At 33.2% G+C, this 13,376-nt stretch overlaps 2 protein-coding genes across 2 annotated transcripts; one reads left to right on the forward strand and one right to left on the reverse strand.

Moving 5' to 3' along the window:
- LOC109842940 (phosphatidylinositol:ceramide inositolphosphotransferase-like) lies at positions 2,000-7,329 on the forward strand. Its single transcript, XM_020411867.1, has 12 exons — positions 2,000-2,202; positions 2,554-2,643; positions 4,607-4,693; positions 4,818-4,886; positions 5,043-5,123; positions 5,204-5,275; positions 5,656-5,716; positions 5,802-5,904; positions 5,980-6,075; positions 6,169-6,215; positions 6,647-6,756; positions 7,024-7,329. The coding sequence occupies exons 1-12, from the start codon at positions 2,176-2,178 to the stop codon at positions 7,090-7,092; spliced, it is 912 nt and encodes a 303-aa protein (XP_020267456.1). The 5' UTR covers positions 2,000-2,175; the 3' UTR covers positions 7,093-7,329.
- LOC109843525 lies at positions 8,052-11,394 on the reverse strand. Its single transcript, XM_020412460.1, has 7 exons — positions 11,147-11,394; positions 10,821-11,061; positions 9,459-9,662; positions 8,701-9,361; positions 8,523-8,614; positions 8,375-8,434; positions 8,052-8,280 (listed from the first exon to the last, which is right to left on the reverse strand). The coding sequence occupies exons 1-7, from the start codon at positions 11,318-11,320 to the stop codon at positions 8,255-8,257; spliced, it is 1,458 nt and encodes a 485-aa protein (XP_020268049.1). The 5' UTR covers positions 11,321-11,394; the 3' UTR covers positions 8,052-8,254.

A 13,376-nucleotide genomic window follows, 5' to 3' on the forward strand; every position in this document is an offset into this window, starting at 1 on the left:
AATCGTCTCATTTAGAGGCGATTTGGGTGGAAAGCCTGCCAAAAGTTACACTTTTGACAGGGTTTGTGCAGGCTTTCCAGTCCTTTCCCTTTGAAAAACCTCTTTCCAAACAGCCCCTCAACTTCTTTTGCTGCTATGATCAGGGGAATTAAGGAAAGGAAAGGAACTCAAGCAAAGCAACAATAATTTTGAAGGTAAGTACTTAGCAGCCATGTTCAATCAAAATAACCTTTAGAAATGAATTTGATTCCCCTCCACGGCAACCAGGTCACATTTTCTCAACCATAAACGTCGAAACAATTAGTAATATAATTATGATTTGTTTTTAGTGAAAAACCAGAAATAACGCTCATACGATATTCTCTGAATAGTGATAATTGTACATAAGAGTTATACTATAATCGCTGCACAACACAAAATAGTAGCGCAACTCTTATGGTACACTTATCGCATTTTCCATATCCTACTGCATTAAAAGTAAGCGCTCTATACCAACAATCTTAAGTTTTCTTTATTGAAGATTCTAGTTAAAAGGAGATGAAGCATGTCAATTGATTGGGTGGACAGCACGTAGTTGGTAATCATCCCTAGATTTGGAGGGACGCTTGACACTTCTCATATTAAAAAAATTAGGGGGATTAAAACAAACCAATCATGTGTTCTCCAAAATATTCTAAGGCAATGCTTGACTACCTGAGGTCATAATGTCTAGCCAATTTGCGTCTAACCAATTTGGTTGAGCTAGGTCCATGATTAGTTCACTGCTCAAGTTTAGTTGGGGCCTAAACTTTATTGATAGATAATAATTATGGATTTATGAAGATGGTACTATAAAGAGACGGTGGGATGAGAGTAAATTAGAAATTTGCGTGTGCTTCGTCTGCTTTTGTACAGAGGCAAATGATCAAGACACAACTTCACTAAGCGTGAAGCACTTCTCCTAACACCTTCTTCCATCTGACTCGTTTGAGTTGAAAACATGCACATATTAGGTACTTTCCAGCAAGGTAGAGCTTAGATACTCATGATTTGGTACGCAAAAACAATTGGGTCATCCTCATTAATTAGAATGGCTCTTATGCCCACATTTATAATCTATTCATGTCACACCTAAGGTCTCTATGCTGTGGTCAGCATACAAAGAATAGATCGACTTCCCATTATATTATATATATATATATATATATATATATATATATATATATATATTATATATATATTATATATATATATATATATATATATAATACTATATATATATATATATATATATAATATATCGTGCAAAAAGTTCTATTCATTCGGAAACTGTTAAAATTAGACCGTCGAGTGGCATGAAGGCCGTCAAACACGACGGGTTCACTCCAAAATTGGTATGTTTGGTTTAAGAACGTGGTAGATACGTTCAACGGAGCGGTATCGAAAAATTAAATAGCGATGATGCTGATTTTAGGCCGCCATCCTTAGGTAGAATCTATTTTTATATATAAGTTTATATATATATATATATATATATATATATATATATATATATATATATAGAGAGAGAGAGAGAGAGAGAGAGAGACTTTATCTGTTGACATAGACATTTTCTTAAACAGGCAGTCCTCATTTATAGTGCTTTCCAATTGTGCCACCTACAGCCCATCTAGGCCTAGCCCATATACGTGAGGTGTTGAGCATTTCAAAGTTGTCTTCCTCCAATTTTCTTAAACGGGCGGTCCTCATTTATAGTGCTTTCCAATTGTGCCACCTACAGCCCACTAGGCCTTAGCCCATATACGTGTGGAGTTAAGAATTTCAAAGTTCTCTTCCTCCAATTCCGCATTAACCAAATTCCCCAACCATTCATTTAACTAATCCATTATTATTATTTTTCTAAATAACAATTAGGACCAAAAATGAAAACAATGGTGGGGAGTATTTTTGGTATTATATTTTCTAGATATAAATATAGATTGAGTAGGATCATCCACCTTTTTCCTCCTTTTCTAAACGAGGCTCCCTTAATCTTGATCATAATAGGGGAATTTAGAGAATTTATGGTTATTCAATAGAGTCTGTTGTTAGAGGAGTTTTTTTTATTTTAGTTTTAGTTTTAGTTTTTTTTTTCGTTTTATGAGGATGTATTGTAGATTGACCGTCAGATGATGATTGTCCTTGACAGAAATTACAATGTATATTGCTCCCTTTTTCACTAAGGGCTTGTTTGGATTGAGGGGAATGAGGGTGAAGGGAAGTTAGGGGAACCATTCACCTCCATTCACCTTGTTTGGGAACACTTAGGAGGTGAAGTTAATTCACCTCCATTCACCTTGGTTCACCCCCTAATAGTATAAAAATTGTTACCCCCCAAATTGGGGTGTAACCAAGGGGAAGGGAATTCCCTTCCCTTCCCTTCACTCAGTTTCCCTTAACTTCCCTTCACCCCTACGAATCCAAACAGGCCCTAAGGTTTTTCTCTCTTCTGCTTCCTCATTTAATCAATTTATTAAAAAAAATTTTTAGTATTTGTCATGTTGAGGCTAAATTTTGTTTTGTCTTTTGTTTTAGCTACGGAGGAAGATTACAACGGAGGTAGTTGTAGAACTGCCGGTTTTCTTGGATAATTGGAAGCTTCTGCTCGCGGGGCTCATATTCCAGGTATTATTATTATTATTATTATTATTATTATTATTATTATTATTATTATTATTGAAAATGTGATTGATGAGGGTATGACAGTTTTGACTCATTTTTGGATGTGAAAATGGTTGGATAATTTGGACCGGTGAGAAATAAACGGCAGTACAATACAATAACATTGTGCTGAAAATCAATAAGTACTGTTAAAAGTTCATAATTTCAATACTGTTAAGAGTTCATGGGAACACGGAGAGACACAACGGCCAAAATAAACAAATCTTTGAATAGTTCGGTAGATTGTGAACTAATACTAGGTGGTTGCACGATGTTTTGCACGTGGTTAAATGTCATAGTTTATTCTTTTATTATAATTCAGTTGTGAAATAATTTACTTTTTGCTGTAAAATGTATTGCGATAATCCTTCCTGACCTTTACACTTTTCTCGGTGAGGCCACCCAACATTGTTACTTCAAAATATGATATGACATAAAGACCCGTTTCGGTTAATAAAATCTCCAAGCAATATAAGAATATCCCGAGATATTTATGGTGCTTAGAAAAAACCCTCTTAACTATCTTAATTCGAAGAAACTCCTTTAGTTTGGGGGGGCATTGTGATAACACCTCTCAACTTTGAAATTTTGATTTAACCCCCTCAAATATGATATTTCTCATCACCCCCCCCCCACCCATCTTTCACTTTGCTCGGTAAATCCCGTCGTTACTTTAAAATATGAAATGATACAAATACCCACTGCAGTAAAAATAAAACTCCTGACAAATTAAATTTGGACTAATTTCTAATTTATAAATAGAAAAGATTGGAGCATTAGATGGATACTTTATCCCTTTTTATTGGTGACATGGGCAAGGATGATATTATAGCAAAGTGGACCGATTAACTTTTAATTTATAAATAAAAAATTTGGAGGACTTCGTTGAAATTAATTTAACCCCCTCAAATATGGGATTTCCCATAAAACCCCACTGACCTCACACTTTTCTCGGTAAATCTCTTTCATGTCGTTAATTCAAAATATGAAATGATGTAAATATCCAATGTAGTAAAAATAAATCTCTGAATGAATTTGAAATGATCTAAATGCATTTTATCCCTTTTTATTGGTGATTGTGGACTAACGTAGGCAAGGATGATATTATGCAAAAGTGGATCGATTAACTTTTAATTTATAAATAAAAATTTGGAGGACTTAGATGAATTTTTTTGTAGCTAATTATTTATCTAATATAATTTCTATTAGGAGATGGATGTATGATAAAGTTTGCATACATAAATAGCCATGTGTAAAGTAAGTGCATGTGATTTGATAGAAACTTGTTTGATGATAGGGATTTTAATTAAGGACTATACTTTCAAATAAACTATGAATACATATTAAGTATTCTAATTAAATATATTAATTATGATAGGATAGCAATGTAATAATCAAAAGAGTCTTGTCTAGAGAAAGTTTTTTTTCCCAAACTCCTACTTTTAAATGGAGTATGATTTACGACGGTAAGAGTATTTGTTTTCTCCCTTCTAGTTCTTTGTAATAAATGCACACAACCCCTTTCACAAATCTGTAAAATAATATCCTTTTGCTGTGGAGACATTTATGTAGCGCAAGATGGTTAACCTTAGCAATTGATCATCCTATAATGGAAACTTGTACAAATTTTGCAAAGTTAGTAGATGCAACACCAAAAAAATTTGTACTTTCAACACATGCCTTGATTTTGTGATTTTGTATTTTATTATTAGTTCAGATGTAGTGTTGCTAAGTGGGTGTTTTACTACATGTTTCTTCTTCCACTTACTAGAGTTAATAGGAGCTAATAGTTTTACTCTTTCTTATAAATTTCCGTCACTTGTGAATGTTTCTCTTTTGTACATCTCATTTTTCTTTAATAAATATTTTCATTGACCCACATATGGATTAACTTTGAGACTTATGCCATAATTTTGGCTGTCCCTAGTATATTCATGGCCTGGCCGTTCATGGAGTTCACTATTTCCACAGGCCTGGACCTGTTCTCCAAGATATCGGGTTCATTATTCTTCCGGTATGTAATCAAACGACTTTATATTTCTTATATTTATTAATCATAATTCGTTGCAGAATTAGACTTTCTTCTTTCTGTTTTAAAATGACAGCCTGTTTTATGTTTTTAATCTTCTTGTGTGCAGGAACTTGGGAAAGAGAAATTTTATATCAGCGAGACTTTCTTCTGCGTCATGTTTTTCTCATTCATATTGGTATGCATTTTGTATCTTGGCCCTTATATTATGCATGAGTATCTCTCTTATGTTCTCGATGTGTCAAATACCAGGGCTCGCATTTTTTTCTTCTTCTTCTAATAATCATGTTTATGTTTTTAAATTTACCAAAGAGTTTATGTTTGACTCTTACAGTGGACGTTTCATCCTTTCATTTACAAAACCAAATGCTTTTACACAGTCCTACTCTGGCGCAGAGTCGTGACTTCTTTAGCTGTATGTTCGTAATTGATACTATTTTTTCCTCTCGTTGGAGGTTCATTACGCTTTCGATCTAATAAAAATGACACCTGCAGGTTTCTCAGTTCTTGCGGATCATTACTTTCTATTCTACATTACTTCCTGGCCCTAGCTATCACTGTCGCCAAGTAAGAATTCTTCATTAGCATCAGAGTACAAATTTCACCCAGGGGCAATATCTGTCAGATTTTTTCACTGCCCTTGTAGTTTCGTTGGTGCAGACAGACCTTCGAAACTTAAATTTTTTTAAGCTCTTTACCCTCAGTCACTAATTTCACCTGTGGGCAATATCTGTCAAAAAATTTCACCAAGGGAAAGAATTTAACCAAGGGGTCTAACTGCACCAATGAAACTACAGAGGTAGTAAGTTCAAAACGACGATACTACAAGAGGTTTTTGTGCAATCAACCGATTTTTTTCAATGACATACCAGAACTCTGGATATGATGCACAAATTACATCTTGCAACTAGGTGCGTTAAATCAAGTAAGTTCTCAATATCATGCAGGGTTCAGAAAATGCCACAATGTCACCACCTAAAAACGTACTTAAAGTGCTTCTCATTAATTGTAAGAAGCTCACTTTTAAGAATTCAGATCCTCAGGAAGGTAAATTTCCTTTTATATTGACGTTCACTTTGTGTGTATCTTGCAGTTCCTAGGGGGGTTGTGTATGGTTGTGGTGATTTGATATTTTCATCCCACATGATATTTACTCTGGTATTTGTTCGGACATACAATAAATACGGCTCTAAAAGGTAATTAAGCTTCAAAAAACTTGAAGTCATAGAAAATAATATGTGCATACCATCACTAGTTAAGTATGCATGTAGATTTATCAAGACGCTTGCTTGGTTGATGGCTATCACCCAGAGTCTACTTATAATTGCTTCTCACAAGCATTACTCTGTCGACGTTGTTGTAGCATGGTAAGTTGGGAATTCGTCGATCAATTATCATTTTGAAGTTCCTTGATGTTATCCTGTGATTATTTCAACTCGGTTCACCTGTCTTTACTACAGGTACACTGTAAATTTGGTGGTATTTTTTATTGACAAGAAATTACCAGGTCTATGTTTTATCTGGTCATGTTCCTCTAATAAGAATATCTTGCGTTTGGTTGAATCCCTTGAACATGCATTATAAAGATAAATATATATGATTCTGCAATTGATACATGCACTTGATTTCATTGGTAAAATCTCTTATATCTCTGTGATTTGCAGAAACTAGTGTTTTAGACCACCTGTGCAAAGCACGAGCTGTTACTTACATTCTTGTATATACTAAATTTATTGATGAGTGTATAATATGTGTCCTTGTACTCACTTGACACTATATAATATGAGTATATCATTTGATGTTATCTCCTAAGAGGTATATGAAAATCACAAAATTTTATTCATAATTTAGGTATGTATGTATTATACTTATCGAGCATAAGAATCTCAGTATTGCAAGGAGACTTCCTCACGTAACAGCTTGAACTTTGATTCACAGAAATGCCTGATAGAACTAGTAGCAGTGGATCTCTGTTGCCATTGAGCACCAAAGAAACAGACAAACGCAAAGAGGAGCACAACAAGCTACTGAATGATACTGCTGATTGGGTATATTACTACTTACGCATATTCTTCTCATCTCCAAAAAACTCAGAAATATGTGTTACATAAAAACAAGTAACTTTCATTTTTCTGTTAATTGCTGATAGACCCCATGTAGGTCCATAATTGCTGATATAACCACTTAGTATCAGCCAATTAGACCCGAGTGGAAATTTTCTGACTCTTTTACCCACAACAAATAGAACTACAATGGGTCTTTCCGCAACTAACCCTATTTTTATTATCTAAAATTAATTATTGTTTTTCGTTCAGAGACAAAGAACCCAAGTGAACGGGAAGCATCAAGACAATGGGAGCCATTTCTATATTGAAGAACATTGAATGGCCTGTAGTGGATAATGCGAAGCTGTAACAAAGGTTGCTGGTTGATGGAGGATCATTGCTTTTCTTTTTGGCCCTTAACCTATGTGCATATTTGAATGTAAATTAGAGATTCACCAGGAGTTTTCTTTTCATCTTAAGTTGTGTTGTAAATCATTTGATTGATTTAATTTGCAACGTATAGTTTTATGAAAAATTCTTTAGGAACCTAAAATATGGGACCAATAGGGGGGACAAGTGAGGTATCCTCCTCCTATTGGATAATGAGTTAGCCATCAATAATGATGGTCAACTCATTATCCAATAAGAGGGGGACACCTCACTTGTCCCCCCTATTGGTCTCATATTTTAGATCCCTATAGCAAAGCTCTAGTTTTATTTCTTTTGGCATTCTGAGTTTGATAACTGTCCCTGTTTCTACTAATTTTCTTTTTATTACAATTTCACATTTCATCGCTGTTCTCATGAATTCCCATTACGCATCTCTTGCTGTCTTGCCTAAAATCCCTCTCATCATTCAGTACTAATTGATCTAAAGATGAGTGGAATGAAGAAGATTAATGCAGAAAACAATTGCTTATTTTATTGATGGTTATATTGAGTAAATACTACAAGTTGATAACTAATGGAACCTAACAGAGAAATTGAAGACGTAACAGACCCCAAAAAAAATATCCTTTGATTATTAACATGTTTCTCTTTCGACATTGTTCAATGATGGAATAAGTGTCTTCTTGAATCTAATACAAATCAATTGTTTGCAGCATTCTAAAGCTAAGAATGAAATATCCCTTCATTCAAACCCAGAAAGGGAATTCTTCAACTTTTGTGAAATGCATTAGAACATACATTGAAGTAATAAAGCCTTCATCAAACATAAACTGAGTAACAAACTAAAAAACACAAATGCAACAAACATTTATATATCTACTCAGAAAACATTCATACAGATAGATATGTAAGGGGGAAAAAAAGATGGATAGTTATGTTAAGGCAAAAGAAAAAAGTAATGAAATGAACACATTAGATATTAACAAAAGAGATCTGGAGAAGTAACAAGATCTAACTCAGTGCCTAAATGTGTCAGAATTTTTCTATTGATGCTCCGCTGCCATGGTTAGATTCCAATATCAATCAGTTACTGTCATCAGTGGAAGAATATCTATGCACTGCTATTGCTGCCTTTAGCTGCAAATAAATTAATGCAATATCCAATTAGACAAATTAATAGACACCTCATAAATTTCTAAAAGAGTGAAAATGGTTTAAAAAAAAGACTTACAAGGACTTGAAATCATAATGCGCTTTGTTATACTTCTCATAGTAGTCATTGTATCAAGACCTGTTAAAAAAAATTCAAGGTATTCAGCACATAACATAGACTAAGGAAATATATAAGGCAGTCACATGCAAAAGATGAATTAAATTACCTTGAATGTTCATGTCCTTTTGAGAGAAAATTTCCGTAACTGTATTTGTTGCTAAGCCTCCATTGCCTACATTTTCCTCCTGATTGCACTCACTTTATAGAATAAAAATCAACTAGTTAAAATTTTAGCAGAGAAACAAAGAACAGGTAAGAAGAGATAAGTGTGATAAGAATTATACCCAGGAAGGAAATCAACAGGAGCAGAAGATTGCTGAGAAGTGTGTACTTGTTCACAATCAAGATCAATATCGCAAAGGAGCTTGGTGAAATCGCCATCGAAAAAATCAAAATCAGGAAGATCAAAATCAAAGCTTCCTGCAGCTTCTCCATCAGTTGAAGGAGAACTCTCAGTAGCAGCTTGCTCCTCTGAACTCTGGGGAGCAGAAGCCTCATCAAAATCTAACCTCCCTTTTACATGATCTCTTTTATTCACCTTCTCTGGACTTGGTTTCAAAGGTGAAGCTGAAACTTGGTAGCTCCTCTCAACAGAAAAATAACCCTTTTGTTTGAGGGGGCTTATTACAATTGTTTCAGAAGAGATTATTGCACAGCTAGAAGGAACATTTTTATGAGAGCTACTAGCACCATTGGGATTAAAAGATGAATTTTCCACAGGAGACAGAGATTTGCCATTTTGAGACAGTAATGCTCGTGGAGGAGTCTTCGGAGAAGAAGAATTGGCTCGAGCTTCGTGTTGATTTTTAAATAAGTTTTTTGCAACTGAAGAGCCTTGAACTGGAGGGCGAGATATTGACCTGGATATTGAATTAATAACTGAATCGTTCCCCATTTTAACTTGAGTATTGTTTGTAGATGGTGCTTCTCCAGTTGACACAATATCTGAGAAAGTGAAGAATGTTTATAAGAATGAAAATAATTTTTATAAGAATGAACATCAAAAGAAGTTAGTACATATTAGTTTACAAGTTTATTTTACCTTCTATCATGTGTGGGTCTTTAGCTGATCCAATACGATACTTCTTTGGAGGGGGAGGAGCTTTGGGAGCAGACCTTGAAGCCTTTCTCTTTTCACTTGATGATTTGCTAGGCACTGGAGTTGAATACTTGTTAATTTCGTCAACTCTAGGCGGCATAATGGTTGGTTGTGCATGATTGACAAAAGATCTATGTATGGTATGACCTACATATAGAGTATAAAAGAAATCCAATCAGTGATGCAGCAGTTGTGAATAAGAGATGTGCGTTTAAGAGCAATGTTAATTGGTTAACTGATATCATTTTTTGGCATCATAAGAAAATTGCAGACATATGCACAGATGTGAAGTTGATGACACATAAGTATTTTCGTACCCACCGTCTTACTCGTCAGAAGAAAGAAAAAAGTGAACATTTAGGTGTTATTTTTGCAAGAATACTAAAAATATGTTGGATACACCAAGAGAAGTGGCATCACCAAGTGAGCATAAAGGCTACAATGAGTAAGATCAACAAAGAGAAGTCCAATATCAAGGAGAAACTATTTATGCATGCACATTGGACGATTTATCATACTGTCTCAATCCATTGTGAATGATTATTTTTTTTAAAAAAAGGTCAAATATAAACATCAGTGCCGCAAAATTCATTGCAATATTCCCATAAGAATAGTGTAAATACACAAAACCAGCAGTATCCAGAGAATAACATGTAACATCAACTTTATCCTAGTATGTAGAGCCTGCAATGGACATCTATTGTGATAAAGAAAAGAATCGAAGAATACGATGAGGATTTCAATTCATAGAGGAAAAACATTGTAACTTTCTAATAAAAGTATCGCGTCCATATTTCCAAGCTACATATAGCATATATAGATTTATACTCACAGCCATTGATAGATTTACCTATATGAAAAAAAATGCAGCTTAGTTTTCACGCAGAGCAACAAACATGGATCACAACAAATTGCTTCTTTTAAACCATTTTTCAAACATGGATCACAACAAATTGCTTCTTTTAAACCATTTTTCACCAATGTAATAAAAAAACATGTGTGGTTAAGTTATGACCAACAAATTTCCAATTACAACTCAGGCATTGCCCTCAAAATTCATTACCACCTATAATTCGTTGGGGTTTTCTAGAAATTCAGCTACTAATTCTTTTTTTAATTATATAAACAAACTTCTAAGAAATACATATGAAGATTCGAATTTGAAAGATTAAAACACTGTTTACATTCACTAACAATTTTAATGAGCTTAATTCTTTAGAAAAATAAAAATTAATGATTTATAATCACAGTTTAGTTTAATTAACACTTGAAATTGCAACGGTATTCAAATAATTTCGACTATACCTTGAGGAGGAGACCCATTATTAGGATCAGCTCCCTGATGGAAATCCCAGCTTGGCGCCATCGACACCTGCGGCGGCAAACTCATCGGCGACTGCGGCGAGTTGTAAGCCCCCATCACGTCCTGAAACCCTTGGAACGCGGTCTCGAGCCTCCTCTTCTCCTGATCCACCATCACCCTCTGCTCCTTCAACGTTATATACTCGTCCAGTATATCCCCCAACCCTAACAGCCCTTTCGGCACCTAGAAAAAGCCCTTAAAAAAATTAGAAAAAAAAAACGGATTTTTTTTTATCCCAGAAACTAGGGCGAAAGAGCGGCGAGGTTACCTCTTTGCCCTTGGTCTTCGAGAAGAGGTCGGAGGCCTCGGATCGGAAAGCGGCGAGGGTGTTCTCGTAGCTGTTGTCGGCGAGGAAGCGGTCGACGATGAAGGCGACCTGGATTGGGGTCACTTTGCCCTTCCCCGTGGCGCTGGGCTTCTTTGATTTCGTGGTCTTCGCCATCGGAAATCGAGACTTGGGACCGAGGAGGGTGGGAGATTGAAGGGAAAGGGGAGGCTTTTTAGCGAGAGGGTGAGAGATAAAAAAAATGGCGGGAGATTTTCCCACGTTTTTTCGGGGGAGAAAGTGACGATGGCGGGAGTGGGATTTCCCCCCATTTTTTTTTTTTTAGAAAACCGGAACCGGCGTTTTTTTTATACACTAGTTTTTACACACGTACAATGCACGTGACTTAATACCATGAGTATTTTTGGCAGTTTGTGCTCATTTTTTTCTTTAAACTCTTACATCCCGATTATTTTTTTATGTTTGTTTAAATGGGATACACCCAATTTAAATTTTCATGTTGATATTTGAATTGACAAAAAACAAATATAATTTAAAAATAATTTGAATTTTCATATTATTTTTGATCGATATGAAACTAAGCTTTATTTGAGAAAGTATAGCATTACAAAGTGAAAAATATTAAAATAGTGTTATACAAGGAAGATGAATATTTAAAACCAATATGACAAAATGATTGATTTAAAGTAAGTTAAAACGATGCAAAAGAAAATATGAAGTTTATTCCTAATCATTGATAGACTTCATAAAAAAATATAAATTAAAGATTAATACTAGCTCTAGTATACTTTTATATGATAAAAACATCCACATAAGAATATAAAAGTACTGAAAAAAATTCATGAAACTCCCTTCTAAAGATTCCTAATTTCATTCAAAATAATTAAATTATTCTATAAAATATTCTTAAAATATTGTTTTTATTTATTCTATTTTATTTTTTATTGAGTTAAGATCAATCCTTCTTCAGGTTTATCATTTATCATTTCTCGGACAATTCTAGAGTATTGTCTTCATCATCTACATCAATTGTGACATCAGGCTAATTTTGTATTTTTATGCTATTATCTTTCCTAGGCTCGTTAATTTTTTATCATCTCATTTAACTTTACAAAGAAGTCAAATGTACTTATGATGTTCAACACAAACTGCTCAAAATATAGACTTTGATTTTTTTTTTCTATTTCAATGAGAATAAATATTAATTTTATATATATGAAATTTTTTGTGTTCCTAATTTATTACTTAAATAAATTAGAAACTATCTCTTTATTTTCCTCTAAAATGAATTCTTCTGATGTGCATCCAATAAGAATTTCTGTTATTTCAATAACATTACATTTTCTCTATCCCTGTTATTTTCCATAAAGATCTAAACTAAATACTTGTATTATTCATTACCAATTTCTCTTAGATTATAATATTAATATTTAATTTGAAGAACACAGTATGGAATTTATGAATACTTACTAATTTTTCTTATGTCTTCCATGGAGATTTTTTCTTTGATTAGGATAAAGTTATTAAATTATTTTTTAATGTAACTCATTCAGTGCTTCATTAATAGATATGTCTTATGTTAATGCCAATTCAAGTGATTCATTGACGTTTTCTGAATTTTAGATTTATTTCCATCACTTTCCCATTTGCAATGGAAATAACTCAATTCTTTTAAAGTTATCTCTAAATATTCTAATAGTTTCTCCATATGTAATTCCTTGTATTCTTTTACCCTATAAATATTATTAACGTCAAAGATTAAAGTTTCTAAATTAAAATCAATTAATGCTAAGGTATAATATTATAGTGTTTTATCATTTCTATGGATTTAAACATCTATCAATTAATGTTACGAATGTATTTTGGCTACCCTAACTTATTACTAAAATTATATAAAATTATTTTAATTTATATGGTGCTGATAATTTTTAATATATAATATTTTTAAAAAATTTATCCATTAACCAGATGTTTTTAATCAATTCTTATTGTTTTTGTTTACCAGTATCAACTTAGACTATTCTTAGATGCTAAAAATGGATAGTAAATCCCTAAATTAGAAATTTTAATATATATATATATATATATATATATATATATATATATATATATATATATATATATATATATATATATATATATATATATATATATATATATATATATATATATATATATATATATATATATATATATATATATATATATATAT

This window comes from Asparagus officinalis, chromosome 5 (genome assembly GCF_001876935.1).
Source record: "Asparagus officinalis chromosome 5, Aspof.V1, whole genome shotgun sequence".
NCBI classification, from domain to species: Eukaryota; Viridiplantae; Streptophyta; class Magnoliopsida; order Asparagales; family Asparagaceae; genus Asparagus; species Asparagus officinalis.

Bases quoted from the DNA above. Each gene is read 5' to 3' on its own strand.
- LOC109842940 (XM_020411867.1), top strand. From the start codon at position 2,176: ATGTATATTGCTCCCTTTTTCACTAAG. The intron at 2,203-2,553 runs GGCTTGTTTGGA...CTTTTGTTTTAG, and splicing joins TTGCTCCCTTTTTCACTAAG to CTACGGAGGAAGATTACAAC. The intron at 5,905-5,979 runs GTAATTAAGCTT...GTATGCATGTAG, and splicing joins AATAAATACGGCTCTAAAAG to ATTTATCAAGACGCTTGCTT.
- LOC109843525 (XM_020412460.1), bottom strand. From the start codon at position 11,320: ATGGCGAAGACCACGAAATCAAAGAAGCCCAGCGCCACGGGGAAGGGC. The intron at 9,362-9,458 runs GTAAAATAAACT...TCACTTTCTCAG, and splicing joins AGACCCACACATGATAGAAG to ATATTGTGTCAACTGGAGAA. The intron at 8,281-8,374 runs GTAAGTCTTTTT...ATTTATTTGCAG, and splicing joins CATTATGATTTCAAGTCCTT to CTAAAGGCAGCAATAGCAGT.